This window comes from Hippopotamus amphibius, chromosome X (assembly GCF_030028045.1).
Source record: "Hippopotamus amphibius kiboko isolate mHipAmp2 chromosome X, mHipAmp2.hap2, whole genome shotgun sequence".
Lineage (NCBI taxonomy): Eukaryota > Metazoa > Chordata > Mammalia > Artiodactyla > Hippopotamidae > Hippopotamus > Hippopotamus amphibius.
This window is the reverse complement of record NC_080203.1, coordinates 119,556,981-119,575,394: the sequence shown is the minus strand read 5'-3', so window position 1 is coordinate 119,575,394 and position 18,414 is coordinate 119,556,981. Positions and strand designations below refer to the sequence as shown.

Genomic DNA, 18,414 nt, shown 5'->3' with positions numbered 1-18,414 from the left:
GTAAAGGTACTCAATAATAGTTCAACACCACCAGGATCCCTCAAATGGCTCCTTTATAACCACACCCACCTCCTTCCCTCCCCGATTCCTAACCTCTGGCAACCACTAATCTATTCTCCATTTCTCTAACTTTGTCATTTTAAGAATGCCATGTAAATGGAACCATACAGTATATAACTTCTTTCCACACAGCATAATTCCCTTGAGATTCATCCAAGTTGTATTAATAGTTCATTTCTTTTTATTGCTAAGTAGTATTCCATGACAAGGATATACCACAGTTTATCCATTTACCTGTTGAAGGACATCTGGATTGTGTCCAGTTTGGGGCTATTATGAATAAAGCTGCTATGAACATTTGGATCTAGGTTTTTATGTGAACACAGAATGTTGGCCCAAAATCTTCTAATGAACTGTTTCATTTTTCAGAATTTTGTAAAAAGCACTACTGTAAAAGTAAGATTATCTGAGTCTTAGTTCTGGGTCTGTTACTAAGAACTCTGTGACCTAGGGAAAGCCAATTCCCTTGAGCCTGTTACCACTTCTTCATAAGCAAGGGGATTGGATGTTAGATTAATGGCTGCCAAACTGTAGACTTGGAACCCTTTCTCAAAAGGAATTTAACAAATCCAACATTTAAAACTGCTAAAAGAACATGTGCTTCATATACCTATTTTTTCCTTCCATTCCCTTTAATAGCCCTGCAGGGAAGAGGAGCTGGTGGGGAAGGGGTCTGTAGAACATTTACAATGTCTGTGGCACACAGTCTGAAAACCACTGGCCTGGATGAGCTTGAAGGTCTGTTTCAGCTCTAATATATAATTTTACTCTTTTTCTCAACCTACAAATTAGGGAAACCAATGATCCTGTAAGCATGAAAATAATAACAGAGCTGGAGAAAACGCCTAGCAGAGAAATTTCTATTTCAGAAATAGATCCATTTATTATTCAGTGAGTTGTTATTGAAGCTAGTATGTGCTAGACACTGCTTAGCACTGAGGATACAGAGATAAAGATAGCCCCCCACGGTCAGTGGGAAGACAGATATAGATAACCCTAGTCCATTAAGAGACAAATTCAGAAGGGCATATGTAAAAAGTGCTAAGGGAACAGTTGGGGATATCTATTTTAACATGGGAGACTGTAAAAGGCCTTATATGCAATTTAGAGGCTGAAAATCTATTCATTTGGCCAGTGTTCCCCCCCAACACTTTACTAAATAATATTAATTTCTTTAGGTACTTAGCAACAACAAAAAATATTTCATAACCCAGTGAGTCTGCAGAATGCTATCAACGCTACCCCTTGTTGGAGACATAAAATAAAATACGATGCATATAAAAGGCTCAAAAATCTAAAGTAACGAAATCAGTATTTTTCTAAACATTTGTTTCTAGCACCTCTTCTTCAGAGAATATCTATCAACACCTTGTAGAATTAGGGTTCCGTTAAACAACGGAAACAAGGGGAAACTGCGGTATTCGGTAACAGGAATATGGCAGAGGTCTTTAAACAGTGGACTAATGGACTAGATTTATTTTCAAGAAGGTAACTCCAAGGGAAGTATAGAATGATCTGGAGTGAGAAGCAGTGGTAGGCAGTGGGCATTCTACTTAGAAGCTTGGCACTATAGTGTGGGTAGGAGATCGTCATGGATAGCAGATCTGAGAACTGCAAGCAGTGCAATGCAGAGGAAAGGCTGGGACAGTGAAATATTTTTGAAAGCGAATTTGGTGAATACTTGTGTGTGCAAGAGAGGAAGAAATCAAGAATGATTTTTAGGTTTCTGGCTTGGGAAATAGGGTGCATGGAAATGTTGCTAATTGGGAATATAAGAAGAGGAACAGAAGAGCGAACAAAGATAAATTTAGTTTTAAAATGTTAGGTCACACGTCATATGTTTTGGGAGAGACATACAGGTGAGTAAATGGAAATAAAGGTCTGGTGTCTGGTAAATTAAGGTAAGAAAGATTGATTTGGGAGTAATTAAAATGTTCAATAGTTATTGGAAAGACTGATGTCAGTCAGGAAAGTGAGTCCAGAGGGGAGAAAAGCATATCAGAGATGGAACCCTGGGGAATGAGAACATTTAAAAGGGGGTCAGAAAAAGAAAAATTGGGGCATTAAAAATAATGAATGCAATTGGCTGAATCACACTGCTTATTAAATCCCAGGACTTCGTTATAGTAAAAGACGAAAAAGAAAAAGTCAAAACTAACATAAAAACCCAACTCATTGGACATCACCCCCACTGGAAGTAACTAGGGCTCTGAAAATTGGAAATAATTAAGGAAAGAATCCAGCATTTATTCTGCCTTTCTTGTTTGAGCCTCATTTCAAGGTAACTAAAGAGCCCTAGTTGATGAGGGAAAGTTCATTGCTTTGGAAAATACCAGCTAATAAATGAGGGAATAAGAGTAATAGAAAATACACCATTTAAAATCCCTAATAAAATAACTGTTTCAAGTAATGATTACCAATGGATGAAACTATTAGATGAAAGCCTGACAGGGAACTTTACAATGGAGGGATCAGCTGTAACCATGGGAATTCATCACTTAAAGTGGGGCAACATGGTGTTGTAAGCCGCCTGATGTGATGCAATGCAGTGCAAATACATGAGCTATGAAATAATCTTGCCAAAACAGTTTAATCAGGACTTCTCAGGTGGCACAGTAGTTAAGAATTCACCTGCCTCCAATGTTCATTGCAGCACTATTTACAACAGCCAGGACATGGAAGCAACCCAAATGTCCATCAACAGATGAATGGATAAAGAAGATGTGGTACATATATACAACGGAACACTACTCAGCTGTAAAAAAGGAATGAAACTGGGACATTTGTGGAGACATGCATGGACCTAGAGACTGTCATACAGAGTGAAGTGAGTCAGAAAGAGAAAAACAAATATATATTAACACATATATGCGGAATATAGAAAAATGGTACAAATCAACCAGTTTGCAAGGCAGAAATAGAGACACAGATATAGAGAACAAACATATGGACACCAAGTGGGGAAAGCGGGGAGGGTTGGGGGGAATGAACTGGGAGATTGGGATTGCCATATATACATTACTAATAAGAAAAAAATACCAAATTGTACACTCAAAAAAAAAAAAAAAAAGAATCCACCTGCCAATGCAGGGGACACGGGTTCAAGCCCTGGTCCAGGAAGATCCCACATGCCGCGGAGCAACTAAGCCCGTGTGCCACAACTACTGAGCCTGTGTGCCACAACCACTGAAGCCTGCGTGCCTAGAGCCCATGCTCTGCAGCAAGAGAAGCCCACGCACCATAATGAAGAGTAGCCCCTGCTCACCACAACTAGAGAAAGCCCGTGCACAGCAATGAAGACCCAACGCAGCCAAAAATAAAAATAAATGTTTTTTAAAAAAGTTTAACCAAAAATGGTTAAAGTAACAAGTGAAACAATACCACAAGGAGAATAAAAAAACTTCCACACTCCTGGGAAAAGACTAATTGTCATATAACCATGGTAACAAGAGAGCCGCCAGACCACTCAATTGATCAAAGACAACTTGTCTAGGTGAATAGAGTTTTTTGTTTTTTGTTCTTGCAAACCAACCAATCAGTAACTGCTCTTCATCTGTGAAAATCAGCCAAATAAGAATGAACTGACTCCAATAACCACACATGAATGCCAAAAGTCCCACCCAAGTAACCACACTCTTACAGATGATGTCAATTCACTAAAGGCCCTGAAAACCTGCCAATTCTTGAACTCCACCCTTCCCCAAAATCCTATATAAGAACAGTTGTCTATTCTGCTTGGAGAGACTCTAAAGGACCAGCATCACTTTCCCTACTATAGTAAGCCATACAATCACCTTTATGCTTTTTGTTTCAGATATTGAGAAGTGGTCTCATCTTTTGACGAGATAAATTCAGAAAGTGAAATTCTATAAAAATGACTTGGGTTCTACAAGTAAATGGCAGGGGAAAAATAGGGGTACACTGTTCTAGATGAACAGAAGCTTAAGAGATACAACCAAAGGAAATGTGCAGACTTGATCTGGGATACAGTTTTGGAGAAAATCTGAAAAAAACTGGTTAAGGATTGCTATTAGATGACTATTGCCAGTTTACATAAGAAAATATCCATACTTTTTAACAATGCAAACTGAAGTAAGTGAGAAATGACATGTCTGGAATGCTTAAAATATTTCAGTAAAGAAAAAAAGAAAGAAGGAACAGACAAAGCAAATGTGGCAAAATGTTGATGACTGTTGAATGTGGGTGATCGGTATACACATGTTCACTGTATTATTCTATTTTTGCGAATTTACACTTGAAATTTTTCATAATTAAAAAGAGAAAAACAGGCAAAGAAGGAATGATCAAGCAAAAGAGACCAAAAGAGGAATGGCTATAGAGGTGGGAGAAGCAGATCAAAGTAGGAAAAACTAAGAGGGGAAGGGGTGGCCAGTAGTGTCAAATACTCCTCAGAGAGACCTTCCTTAACTGTCTCATCTAAACTGATTCCTGCCCCTGCCCCTTCCCTTACACTTCAAGAGTACCCTGGTTTATTACCCCCACTGCTCCTATCATTATGAGAAATTATCTTTATTTGTTTACATATTAATTCCTTGTCTCCCCCACTAGAAGGCAAGCTCTGTGAGACCACAGAAAATCTTTTCAGTCTTGTTCACATCGCATCCTAAGTACATATAGCAAGGCCTCAATCATCTGTTGAATGAATTGCAAGAACAAATGATACAAAGAGTCACCTTTCTAACAATCTGCCACTAGTTTAAGCAACCAGGAAATTACTGATGACCATAGTGAGAGAAGTTTCAATGGAATGGCAGAAATGAACAACAAACAGGCTGTGGGATAAAAGCAGCCAAAAAAAAAGTAACGGAAAGCATAGACTATTCTTTAAAGAGGCTTTGGGTTGAAAGAATGCAGGAAGATGCTGCAGAAACTTGAAGGAAAGGCCACGTCAAAGAAATGGTTTGTTTTTCTCAACACTAGAGTGTACGTATTAGCTGAAAGGTAGGGGCCAGAGCAGATGGAGTGATGAAGGTTCAGTGAACATTCACTTGTATAGCAAATATTTTTAAATGTTTCTTATTGTGAAGAATAACATAAAGTGCAAAAAACAAAACCAAACCCCCCAAACCCCAAACAGTTCAATGACTGACCACAAAGTGAAGAGTCATCTGGCCAAGAAATATAACATTGTCAGAACCTCTCATCCAATGTAACTACTTTCCTTATTTTGCCCCAAGCTTTTGCCATCTAAATATGGACCCTAAAAGCTCTGCTTTTGTTTGTCTGCTTTTAAAACTTTATAAATAGAATCATCTATGTAGTATTCATTCTTTTGTGTGTGAATTGCTTTTGCTCAACATTCTTGTGAGATTTACCCAAGTTGTTGAGTGTAACTGTGGTTTGTTCACTTTCTTTGCTGTATGGCACACTACACCTATGGGCAAAAGGCTTCAGCCTGTTTTTGTATGGCTTTTGAGCTACAAATGGTTTTTACATTTTAAAAGTATCAGAAACAAATAATAAACAATACAAATATGTGACAGACTGTGTGTGGCCTACAAAGTCTAAAATATTTATAGTCAACCTCTGCTATATTCTACTGTATGAATATACCATAATTTATTAGTCCATTCTTCTGTTACCAATCTAGTTTCTACCTTTTGGCTATTATAAATAATATTGCTATGAATATTTGGTACTTGTTTCTCGATGTGCAAGTACCTTGATGCATATAAACTGGGTGTATGCCTAGGAATGGGATTACTGGATGAGGTTATACATATATTTGACTTTAGAAGAAATGGCCAAAAACTGCTTTCCAAAGTGGTTATATGAGTATTTATATTCCTTCCAGCTATGAAATTTGCCACTGCTCCACAGCCCATCAGCACTTTGTACTGTCAGACTTTTTACTGTTAGCTATTCTGGTGGGTATGTAGTTGTAGCTTGCTGTGGTTTTAATTCGCATTTTCTGATTAATGAGGGAAGTATCTTCTAATAAGCTTATTGGCCATAGGATATCCTCTTTTGTAAAGTCCCTATGTCACCTACTCATGTTTCAAAGACTACTTTTCCTATCCCAAGGTCATGAAGATTCCTCCTATATTCTCCCCTAGAATCTTTTTTCCCTTTATATATATATATATATATATGTAAAAAATATATATAGTATACTTGAAAATGATTTGTGTTTGGTGTGAGGTAGTTGTTTTATTTTTTTCTATACGAATACCATTTTTTCCAACATGATTTATTAAAAAAAGGCTGCTATTTCCCTACTACTCTGCAATTTCCAATGGTTGTAAATATATGTATAGGTCTGCTACTTGCCTCTCTAGTCTATTGCACAAGTCTATCTTCTATACTTGTTTTAATGCCATATTGTCCTAATTATAGTTATAGTAAGGCTTCATACTTGGTAAAGCAAGTCCTCCTATTTTGATATTCTTCAGCAGTGTTTTAGCTATTCTTGGTCCTTTGTATTATATTAGAATCAGTTTATTAAGTTTCACACAAAAAACTTAATAGGATTTAAATATGATTTGCATTGAAACTACAGTTATGCTGTCCAAAATGGTAGCCACTAGCTACATACAGCCACTGAGCACTTGAAATGTGGCTAGGCCAAACTGTAAGTGTAAAACCCAGTGAGTTTCAAATAAAAAAAAATAATGTATCATATCTTGATCATTTTTTAATGCTGACCACATGTTGAAATGATAATATCTTGGATATACTGGGTTAAATATATTACAATTAATTTTAATTGGTTCTTTTTACTTTTTTAATGTTGCTACTAGAAAATTTAAAATTACATATGTGGTTCACATTATATTTCTATTGAATAACACACATCCTTAATAACACTGGGTCTGTCATAATATGAATATGGTACAATCTTCCAAGTTATTTTGGTCTTTTAAAATTTCATAATATTTTCTAAGTTCTCTGCATAGATTTCTTACATAACTTCTGCTAGATTTATCCCTAGGTTTGATATCTTTTATATTATTATAAACAGTATCTTTTTAAAAAAATTCCATTTTCCATTGCTACTATACAGACATGAAATAGATTTTATTTATTGACACTTTATCCAGCAACTTTGCCAAGCACTCATTAATTCCAAGGATTTATATGAAGATTTGGATTTTCTATGGACACAATCATGTTAATAATGATAAGTTTTTTGTTTTGCTTTTTTTTTGGCCACGCCTTGGTGCTTGTGGGATCTCAGTTCCCTGACCAGGAATAGAACCCAAGCCACCAGCAGTGTGGAAGCTCAGAGTATTAACCACTGGATTGCCAGGGAATTCCCAATAATGACGATTTTATTTCTTCTTTTTAAACCTTAAACTGCACTTCTTTTGGTTGCGTTACTGTACTTGCTAGTACCTCTAGGACAATGTGAACAGAAGTAGAATAATGGGCATCTTTGTCATATTCCAAATCTCAAAGGTAAAGCTTTCAATAGTAACATGATAATTATGAGTATTCTAGATCTATGGGGTTTGTTCATATTTAAACCATATAATATTGATGTCATAATATCAATGAATTTCTTAGTTGTTTTTTATACTATACAGCTAACACTCTAAAATCTCATTTTTTTATTTTGAAGCATTTATTTTAAAATCTCATCAAAACACATCCACTAGGGAGTACTTACTTAAGAATCATAGTCATTGTTTCTTTTCGATCTTTTCCTTGGAAAGGTAGTGTACCAGTGAGCATCTCAAACTACAAAAAGGCAAAATAATCAGAGGTATTAGTAAGTATAAAATCTTAAGGCTAGAAGATCAAAAGCATCATCTTAATTACAACCAAATCTTCTAAAATTGCTCTATAATAAAACAAGTGATTTATATTTCTACTATATTCACCACTGAAATTCTCAAAAGCAAACAAACAAAAAAACCCCAAACACCCCAAACCTTACCATTAACACACCAAAAGACCACCAGTCCGCACTCTGAGTATGACCTCGACGATTAACTACTTCTGGAGCCATGTATTCCACAGTTCCACAAAAAGAATATGCTTTCTTTTCATGGTCAATAGACTCTTTACTTAGGCCAAAATCTGCCAAAATAAATATCAAATTCATAAATATCCTACAATAATTTGCACATGTAAAGTTTAAAGTTTGAATTTCAAAGTTTACATTAATAGTTCCAATATTTGCATTAATTATTTAAAAATTCTAATTCAAGTTTTTAACATGTGTTACTTAATATTTATACCATGATCAACCTTAAAGGAAATGATATAGAGGAGAGACTATTTCAACAAAATGAGGATTTTTACCTGTTAACTTGATGTGACCTTCTTCATCAAGAAGTATGCTGAAAGAAAACAAAGCCAGAAAATCTTTTCAAACCATTAGAGATTTTTAGAAGCTAAGACTGAAATTACTTTAAGTATCAGATCACCACATTCATTCCAAAATATTGTTTTAGACTCCGAATAAGAAGGCAAAGGTAAAGGAGGAGAAAAATTATTTTTTTGGACACACATATATAACAAACCGCAAAGGCAAAGCCTTACAAACTTGTATTAATAAGCCAGGGACACTTGAGAACTATTAGAAAGGAACCATAACCTATACTCTTCTAAGATGCTTTTTCTAGTGCCTTTCTGCAGAGGTGGCCTAACTAAACTCCCTAGTGTTTGTACAATAGACAGAGGTCTGGATATTTAAGTCAAATGTGTTAGAGCTGTCATTTTAAAGGCATCTGACTCAATCATTCTTTCCTAGCTTTTTTCCTTTTTCTTTTCTTTTTCTTTTTGGCAGCACCATGTGGCTTGTGGGATCTTAGTTCCCCAACCAGGGATTGAATCTGGGCCCTGGCAGTGAAAGCGCAGAGTCTTAAGCACTGGACCGCCAGGGGATTCCTTCCCAGCTTTTTTTTTCTGATACAACTTACACAATCCTCTTCTCCTCAACACACCTTCCTCACAATCCTTGTTTTTCTTTGACCCATTCCTTCATTGTATGTATTATCCAGTGTTTTCTCTCTTTTTCAGTAAACTGAGAGCTCCTTGAGACTCTGACCTTATTCATCTTGCAGCTCAGTGTCTAAGCTACAAGTTGAATAAATAAGAAATATATATTGCATGAATGGGGCCAGTCTACAAAGGGCCAATAGAGCATTCCAAAGAGTTTGGATTTCTTCTCAAGGGCAATGAAGATCATAAAAGGTTTACATGCATGGAAGGTAGAGATAATCAGATCTGTGATTTTTAGGAAACAATTTAGAAGGAAAAATAAAGAATATTTACTGTGCTCTTAGGTATGGGTTATGATAACAACAAATGAAGAAGACACGCAGGTTTCTGGCTTTAGCAGATACTTGAGTGGAGAGTAATGTCATTAATTAAAGAGCTATAGAAAGGGGTAAGTACTAAGCTGTAAGCCAATAACTGCATTTCTGGATAGGTATTTTAGTATACTGACTTGAAAGGTCAAGTAATAAACTATTTCACTAATATTCAAAGGTATTCCATAATACAGGCATTTCCTTACTTTTAATTCTAACTAGCAACATGTGCAAGCCTAATTCTGTTAAAATTCTACTATGTCAAAAATACTACCAACCTTCCTATATCATCAGTTCAACTATGATTACAATAAAGTTTACCAGTGAGGGTAATTCAGTAGGGACATAGCTTTCAAGTCTCTTTCATTACAAGGGACTTGCTATGAAAAAAATACTGATCTTGATTATGCTTGATTAGAAAGCAGACCAAGACATTTAGGGAGTATAAAGGGAATTATTAGGTGTGATGGAAATCATCCTCCCTTTTGTCTGATTAATACATGAAAGACAGTTCTAAAAACAAAACAAAACAAACCTCAAATCATTCTTGGTAATTTTGAAAAAATTAAAAAAGAAAACATGGCTAAAAGGGCATTACTTACACTCCTATAGCAAGTGCATTCTTTTAAGATAACCATGCCCATCCTTTATCTTTGAAAGAAAGTCAACCGTATTACTCTCAATAAGCAAAGTTCCCTTTCAATTATTAATAATTATTTTTAGCCATATTTATTATAACAGAGTTCTAGTTTAAAAGGATCTGGAAAACTCCTTATAGTGCATAAAGCAATTGGTCTAAAAATTTAAATTTCTCCCAAGTTCTATATGATGGTATCTATTTGGATCATTTAACAATTAAGTATTATTTCAATTTAATAGTGTAGCCTAGACATTTATGTGAAAGATCTCATTCTAAGCAATCTTACCTACGTTAGATCTTATTTGACCTTTGAGACAGGATACATGCTTTAAATATAATTTTATAACCAACAATACTACAATGGTCTACAATAAACACATTCAATTAAATGATACAAAACATGAACACATTTTTATTATGAATGTTTAATCCTATGTTTACAGTAATTTTTTTCTTCTAAAGAGTATATGTTTGAAAAAAAAAAAGAGTATATGTTTGAATATTCATCCTCATCAGGAATTATATTTTACATCATGATAGTTAGAAATTGGGAAAATGATGAGAAAAACTCAGTCATTATCTGGGGAATAAAATCAGAACCATATGAAACTTATCTGAAAACAAAATACCTGAAAAACAAACGTAATATGTGAAAGTATAACAACTTCTAAATGATCACTTAACAGGATTTCAAAGGAGTATTTCCTTTGTTTCCTGTTGTAATATATAATTTACATTTTGCATGTAACATTTTAATGTAAGTAATATCCAAATTCTTGATAAAGATGATAGTTGCACAACTCTCTGAATATACTAAAAACCACTGACATACATTTTTAATAGGTGGATATTTAATATATAATACTAGTCCAAAGATCAGGACACAAAAATTTATGTACAGTATTTATTTAATAAAGTTTAAAAACAAATGTAACTAACCTATATTGATTGTTTATGAATGCATACTTCGGCTGTAGAACTTTTTTTTTTTAATTAAAAAAATTTTTTTAATATAATTAAAGGTTACTTTCCATTTATAGTTCTTCCAAAATATTGGCTATATTCCTCATGTTGTACAATACATCCTTGAGCTTATCTTACACCCAATAGTTTGTACCTTGCCACTTCCCCACCCCCTGTAACATTAATTTTGTTCTTTTTTATGGCTGAGAAGTATTTCATTGTATATTTATAACACATCTTCTTTATCCATTCATTTGTTGGTGGACAGCTAAGTTGCTTCCTTATCTTGGCAACTGTAAATAACACTGCTATGAGCATTGAGGTATGTGGACTACATCTCAATAAAGCTATTTTTAAAAATTTTTGATGGGACAAGGCTCTTGTTTATATTCTTAAAAAAGGAGAAAAAAAACCCTTTCCTTGCTCAAAGTGGTAGACAGTAAACACTGACAAATTAAAACACAGAAGTGTGTATGACTTAAATAACATTAGCTTCTTGATAATCATTACTATAAAAGTAATGGGAAATTTGCTCAACTCACACTAAAAATTTGAAGCCATGTGCAGAAGAAAAATTTCAATAAATGGTATTTGGAGGAAATAATTAGCTCCATACCCTCCCTTATACCAAAAAATTTCTAGATGGAGTTAAATGTAAAAAAAAAAGAAACCATAAAATTAGAAGAAAAAAATCTGATCATAAGAATTAGAAAAGCCCTTCTAAGAATAAAAGTCACAGAAGAAATCACAAAAGAAAAGGTTGGTAGCTCTGAGAAAAAAATACTTGTGCAGGTTAAAATAACACAAAATTAAAAGATAAACTAGAAAAGTGTATTTACAATATATATCAAATGGTTAAATTCTTAATTTGTATAGAAAGGTCTCTTACAATTAATGGGAAAAAAATATCTTCCCAAAAGAAAAAAGAGCAAAGGCCATGAACAGAAAAATCACACAAAAATTCAAATTGCCAATAAACCTATGAGCATAGATTTCAACTTCATTAAACTACATTAAAGAATGCAAATGAAAACAAAATATTAATAGATATTTTGATTAACAGATATTTAAAAGTATGAGAATACATAGGGTTAGCAGAAATGTGAAGCACAGGGCACTCGAACCCAATGTTTCTGGTAGTTCTATGAAATAATATTATTTTGTATTACCTCCTAAATAATTATATTACATTACATTCAACTTAGCAGCATGAGTCCTTACTTTTCTGGTTTTAAGTCTCTATAGATTATTCCCAGGCTATGTAGATGGTCTAAAGCAAGTGCAAGTTCAGCCAAGTAGAATTTGACATCCTCTTCTGTGAACATCACCTAAAATAAAATAATAATTTTTCTGTCTTTATTTTCTTTTTGTTTGCTATTTTTATTTAAAGTTCCATCCTACAGTTAAAATATCAAAAAATGATAAATATGCTAATTACATGTAGTTTCATCCACAATTCACTTATGAAAGAAATTTGCAAAAATGACTGAATCAGTCAACTAATGTCTTACTAAATGCTAAATATGCATTGTGGGGGAAATGATTTTACATTTTGTTAAGTAACAACTATGTTCAGATGGTGTCATTGTTGCCCCACCACAGTAACATCTCAGAAATGGAAAATGATCTTTACAATGCATGCTAAATTTCCACTACTGATTGTTTAAGGATATCTTACTGATTTATTTTTGCTTCTGAAAAAACTATAACTAAAAGAAGCAGGACAAAAGACAGTTTATCAATTTAAAATCTACTTTCAGGATAAATTCAAAAGTTAAGAAAATAACTCTTTTTGGTTCTGATTCTTCAATGTAAGAATCTTGTGCCACTTGAGAAAATATGATAAGCATAATATTGAAATATACCAAAGCTTTAGTTGAAAGAGGATGCATAAAAATAGATTTAAAATAGAGAGTAATTATATACCTCTTTGGATAAGCGCGTAAACAAATCTCCTCCCCTGAGAAAGTCCAATATAAGATACAACTTCCCTTCAGTTTGAAAAGCTGAATGAAGAAATGAAAATTTCCATTTAATTCATAGTTTAATTTGGGGGGCTTACATTAGGTCAACTCATTCATAAATGAATGACTATATCATAGATCTAAACTGATTTTTATTTAGAAGTTAACCACTGATTCCTCTTAGTTTCCATGTAGAAATGTTAAATGCAGTGTTTCTTACTATGGAACCACTAAAACATTTGTTAGATTTTATTCAGGCAACAGTCTCTCAGGAATACAATAGTTCTAAAACATGTGGTCAATAAGAAAAATTCCCAACAGAAAAAACTTACTTAACCATGAAACAAAATAGAAAAACCATGTCACTTAACTACAAAAAAATGTGGATTGGTTAGCTTAAATTACACATAGTAAGAACATCAGGACATTGATATTAGGGATCTTTCTTGCTTTTAAAGTTAGGCTAACACATATAGACTATAAAATACTGGTACATTATTATTATTATAATTTTAAAATGATTATTATTACCTATTCCTATGGCTATCACTCGGAAACTATAATGTTTAAAAGAAACATGAAGCTAAATGCAATAAAAGCTTCTAAAATTTATTTAAGAAGTAACGGTTTAATTTTCATGACTTTATGTATCTACTAGAAAAATATAAATCCACACAAATAAATATTTATATACATTAGCATATTTGAATGCACTCAGGGAGTAGGAGAATAAGGTAAAGGGATGAAGTGGGAGGTTTTTCATAACTTACCATAATGCAACTTGACAATAAAAGGATGGTTAACTTCTACCAAGATATCACGCTCCATTTTTGTCCGAACACGGTCTCGAACTATAAAATATTGCACATATGGCTATAATGTGATAGCTTCCAGAGACAATCTTTAACACAAGATCTCCTTGGTGACTATTTTAAATAAAATTTTGCTTATATGTATAAAAATGTGAATTCACACATAAATAAAATCATTTATATGTATAAATAGGACTATTCATTACTTTTGAATTTTCAAAATTAATAACTATTTTTTACTAAATTATATTACCAGAAGAAATTGTATATATTTATAAAATCTTTGCTCTACATTAAAAAAATTTAACATCAGATTTCCAAGTATTTTGATCAAAGTTATGAAAAATAACCAAAAAGGAGCAACTTTTTAAAAACAAGGCATTCCAATGAAATATTAAAACACACAAAAAAATGAAATAGGTTTCAACACCCCTCCCTACCAACCTTATCAATTAATTCAACAAACATTCATTAGGCATCTAAAATATGTGGCAGAGGGCTTCCTAGGTGGCGCAGTGGTTAAGAATCCGCCTGCCAATGCAGAGGTCACGGGTTTGATCCCTGCTCCAGGAAGATCCCACATGCCGCGGAGCAACTAAGCCCGTGTGCCACAAAAAAAAAAATAAAAATAAAAAATAAAATAAAATATGTGGCAGACATGGTAAAGAATAGATATATCCCAAAAGGTATATTTTGAGGGAGGCAGGAGAGGAGAGATATTGAGAGGAGGTACTGCGGTGCAGCTGAAAGAGCAAAGGCTTTTCAGAGTTGGAAAAATCTGGATTCGGATTTGTGTAATCTTGAGCAAGTTACTTATTTAAACTCTCTCTGCACCTCTATTACCTCTCATCTACAAAATGGGGATGACACCACTGTATCTTTGGGGGCTATGTGACCATTTGAGATAAGGTTTGTACATCCCAGAGCCTGGTATATAAGAGATATTCAATTAAATGGTGCCAGTGACTAAAATAGGCAAAACAGGAAAAAGAATCAATTGCTCTTGACATCAATGCAGCTCTGTCTTTTTATTGACTTGTTTTGTTGATGTATCAAATTCACTATCAATCTCTGATTTCGTTATCTTATCCCATCACAACTCTGATGCCTTATGTTCAACAGGTCCTTTCTATTATTTACGTGAATGAGGTTCATCACCTAGGCCTGCTGACAATTCTATTCTAGTCTAGCCCAAAACTGCCCTTTTATCCATCGCTACCCATACAATCTTGGATTACGTTCCTATTACCTTAAAGCTAGATTCCAAATTTCTACCTCTTTCAATAATTATACAAAGCTTATTTAAAAATCACCCCTCTGCTCAGTAAGCAGCAAAAACACCCATCAATATGTTTACTGTATATCCCTCTTCTACTATTCTACCACTATGAGAAAAACAATTACTTTGGAGTCCAGGGCTATGGTTTAGTGGCCATGCTAATAACTAGATGAGTTACCTTGGTCAAATCCTTTCACTGCTTAGGGACTTCCTGCTTCTTTCTCTATAAAATGACAGGCTAGAGCCAGATGATTTTCTTTCTATTATGATTACCTTGTGAGATTGTTTCCTTATATGCAACACTGATGAGACCTTGTTTAGTTCAAAATGAACAGTAAGATTCACTCACTAAAGAATTTCTTCCTTTTGTCTGAGATAGGACTGTGTAATAGTTCTAATCTGGTTTCTTTTATGTATATAAAGACCTAGACAAATATAAATCATCCCACAATCAGGAATTGTGATTAGGATATTAGTGGTTCAGAAGGCATGTTTTATATTGGTTAAACTCTAAACCCTGAAATAGAATTTGTTAATACTGACTCATGTTGGCAAAGCAACTACATTCTGCTGAAATAATTTTTATTATATAGTAGTTATTAGATTTGAAATTCTACTTGACTTGAACATGAGAGTAAATAAGAAGAAATGTTGTTTATACTTCTAGAATTATATATTAAGAAAATGCTTTAAGCAATAGTTTACAAAACCTTTTAGGCCCACAGACTACTTTATTAGGACAAGAGTCCCCATAAACTGAACCTAACGCTTCTGACTTCTTTTTGACCCCATTTATTGCATTAATAGAAACTTTAAAATGGAAAGAGACTTCTGGTTAAACATGGATGTTTTACTTTCTACCTTTTCTAAAACCCTACTGAAATTACAATAATGGAAAAATTACACATAAACTCACAAGGACAAAAAAGAGGAGAAGCAGCAGCAGAAAGTGACTAAGTGGTAACTCATACAGCAGATTAGAGAAAGCTAAAATCTAAGCTTAAGCAAAGGAAGCCAATGAGAAATAAGTAAATTCTTGCCATAGAGCCCCTTCCAATCAGCTTTTTGGTACCTTACTCTTAAATGAGGAGAAGATAGCAAAGACTTCCCAGTAATTTAAGGAAAGACCATAATATGAAAATAGCTATCAAAATAAATAGAAAAATATAGACCTTATATAGATCCTGATTCAAACAAATTGCAAAAAGAAAAATGAATTAAAACAATAGGGACAACTGGAAATTTGAACAATGATCAGATATCTGTATATTAATTTCTCAGGTATAATCATAGAATTGTATCATTTCTTTTAAGAGTTTTTATCTTTTAGAGATACATACTAAAATATTTATGGAAGAAATTATACAATGTCTGGGATTTGCTTTAAAATATCAAAAGGGAAAGGGGGAGAATACAGATAAAAAAGATTGATCATGAGTTGAGAAATGTTCAAGGAAAAAGAATGGTATATGAGGGTTCTCTATATTCTTCTGTTTCTTTCTGTAGATCTTTGACACTTTCCATAAAAAAAGTTTTAAAAAATGGAATAATTAGAGAACAAGGGAAATCTAGGAAATTAAAAATGGTAGAAACAAAAAGTCAATAGAAGGGTTGGAAGATAGTTAATAAAATTTCCTAGAAAACAGGAAAAGAAGAAAAAAAAGGAAAATAGGATGGAAAAAAAAATTAAGCAACAACCCTGGAGGTTCAAAATATCCAAACAGAAGCAGTTATAAAATGGAGAAGCAATGACAAAATGCTTTCCCAGAACTGAAGAAATGAGTTTCTAGATTGAAAGAGACCACCCCATACCTGGTATGATGAATTTTAAAAACCCACACTAAACAAATACCATTATACAAATCTCAGAACACCAGGGATAAAGAGTAGATTGATTCTAAAGACTTCTAAAGAGGAAAAGCAGTTTACACACAAAGCATTGGCAACCAGAATAACAATAAATTTCATAATTGCAACACAGGAAACTGGAAGACAATGAATGGAAACAATGCCTTCAAATATCTGAGGGAAAATTATTTCTGATCTCGAATTTTACATCCAAATGATAAATTGAGGGGATAGAATAAAGGCATTTTCAGATATGTAAAGTTACAAAAAATTTACCATCCATTCAGCCTTTCGGAAGTAGCTACTAGAAGATGTGTTCCACCAAAACTAGAAAGTAAACTGAGAAAAAGGTAGGTACAGAACTTAGGAAAGGAGATCTAATACAGCAAAGATGTGAAGGATATGTGACTTCAGTAAACTATTTGGCTCAGCTAGAAACAATCTGTATAAAGCATTATGAAAATATTACTGGGAGGACATGAAAAGGGAAATTGTGTGTAGGGGGTAGTATAAGAGAACTAAATCCTAATCTTCCATGGTAGGAAGTCAAAAGATTATGTCTCCAAATGAAAACAATCAAAGAATTACAATAAAATAATACTGAATGTGGAGGTAAAAGGCAGAAGCAGCAGCTGAAGAGATGGAAGTCTTTGTCTCTGGGGGTCAAGAATTGGGATAGGGAAAAGAGCAGGAAAAGCACTACTATTTTATAAGACTCTATATACATATTACTTTGATAAAAATAAAAATTAAATTTAAGAACACACCAGCAGCCTAATAATTCCAATATGTCAAGTATCTTCACTTTTCTATGGTCTCTTCTATAGCTTACATCTATATATTTTTATATACTTCTGTATTCAGATTTGTTACAATGTTCATTTACAAATTTTTATTACATTAATTTTTGTGATTATATTTGAAATATTTCATTTAAATAATATTCTATTAAGTGGTATACCATAATTTTCTAAACATTCCTCTATTTTTCAATATTTATAAGATTTCTAAATTGTCAATATTGTAAATAATGTTGCAATGAAAAATTTCAAGTGCCCAAAATCCTTCTTTGAGACTATTTCCTCAGTTTACTTTAGCAGCACTAACGGCTCATTGTACTTATTGCAAAACTGCTTTCTAATTTATGTTGCCATCATATGGAATAACATAATTTTATATGCATTTATCAGAAAACTGGGACATCTTCCCCAATAGTATTTATTTTATCCCCTTGCATAAAATGTATTCTAAAACCCTTTAGGTGGAGGTTGTAATGTTATTTCTTATGAACTCCTAACTCGATCATTCCCTTTATATTTATTAGTTGGAATTCTACTACAAGGAAGAGCTTTCCCTTGCTCTTCATTAATTTATGGCTTAACTCATGGATTCTTTATTCAGTGGCTTGTAATCAATCAGTAATAATTACTGCAATGTTTAAAGTATCCTAGATTTGGCTAGTAGGAGCCTTTTAATAAATTCCTTATATATTAATATTTTGTAATATTTGAGGCAAATAATTTCCTGATTTCCTATTTATACTATTTTTTATTGTATGAAAGGCCAA

At 33.4% G+C, this 18,414-nt stretch overlaps 1 protein-coding gene across 8 annotated transcripts in view; it reads right to left on the bottom strand.

Moving 5' to 3' along the window:
- The window catches only part of RPS6KA3 (ribosomal protein S6 kinase A3), a 105,694-nt gene that overhangs the window by 26,101 nt on the left and 61,179 nt on the right, over positions 1 to 18,414 (bottom strand). For all 8 annotated transcript variants that reach the window (XM_057717867.1, XM_057717859.1, XM_057717860.1 and 5 more), the window contains 6 exons: positions 13,679 to 13,759; positions 12,871 to 12,950; positions 12,166 to 12,272; positions 8,329 to 8,366; positions 7,961 to 8,103; positions 7,691 to 7,761 (listed from right to left, as the gene is read on the bottom strand). In XM_057717867.1, the coding sequence (XP_057573850.1) occupies positions 7,691 to 7,761; positions 7,961 to 8,103; positions 8,329 to 8,366; positions 12,166 to 12,272; positions 12,871 to 12,950; positions 13,679 to 13,759 (520 nt within the window). The remainder of the gene's footprint in view (positions 1 to 7,690; positions 7,762 to 7,960; positions 8,104 to 8,328; positions 8,367 to 12,165; positions 12,273 to 12,870; positions 12,951 to 13,678; positions 13,760 to 18,414) is intronic.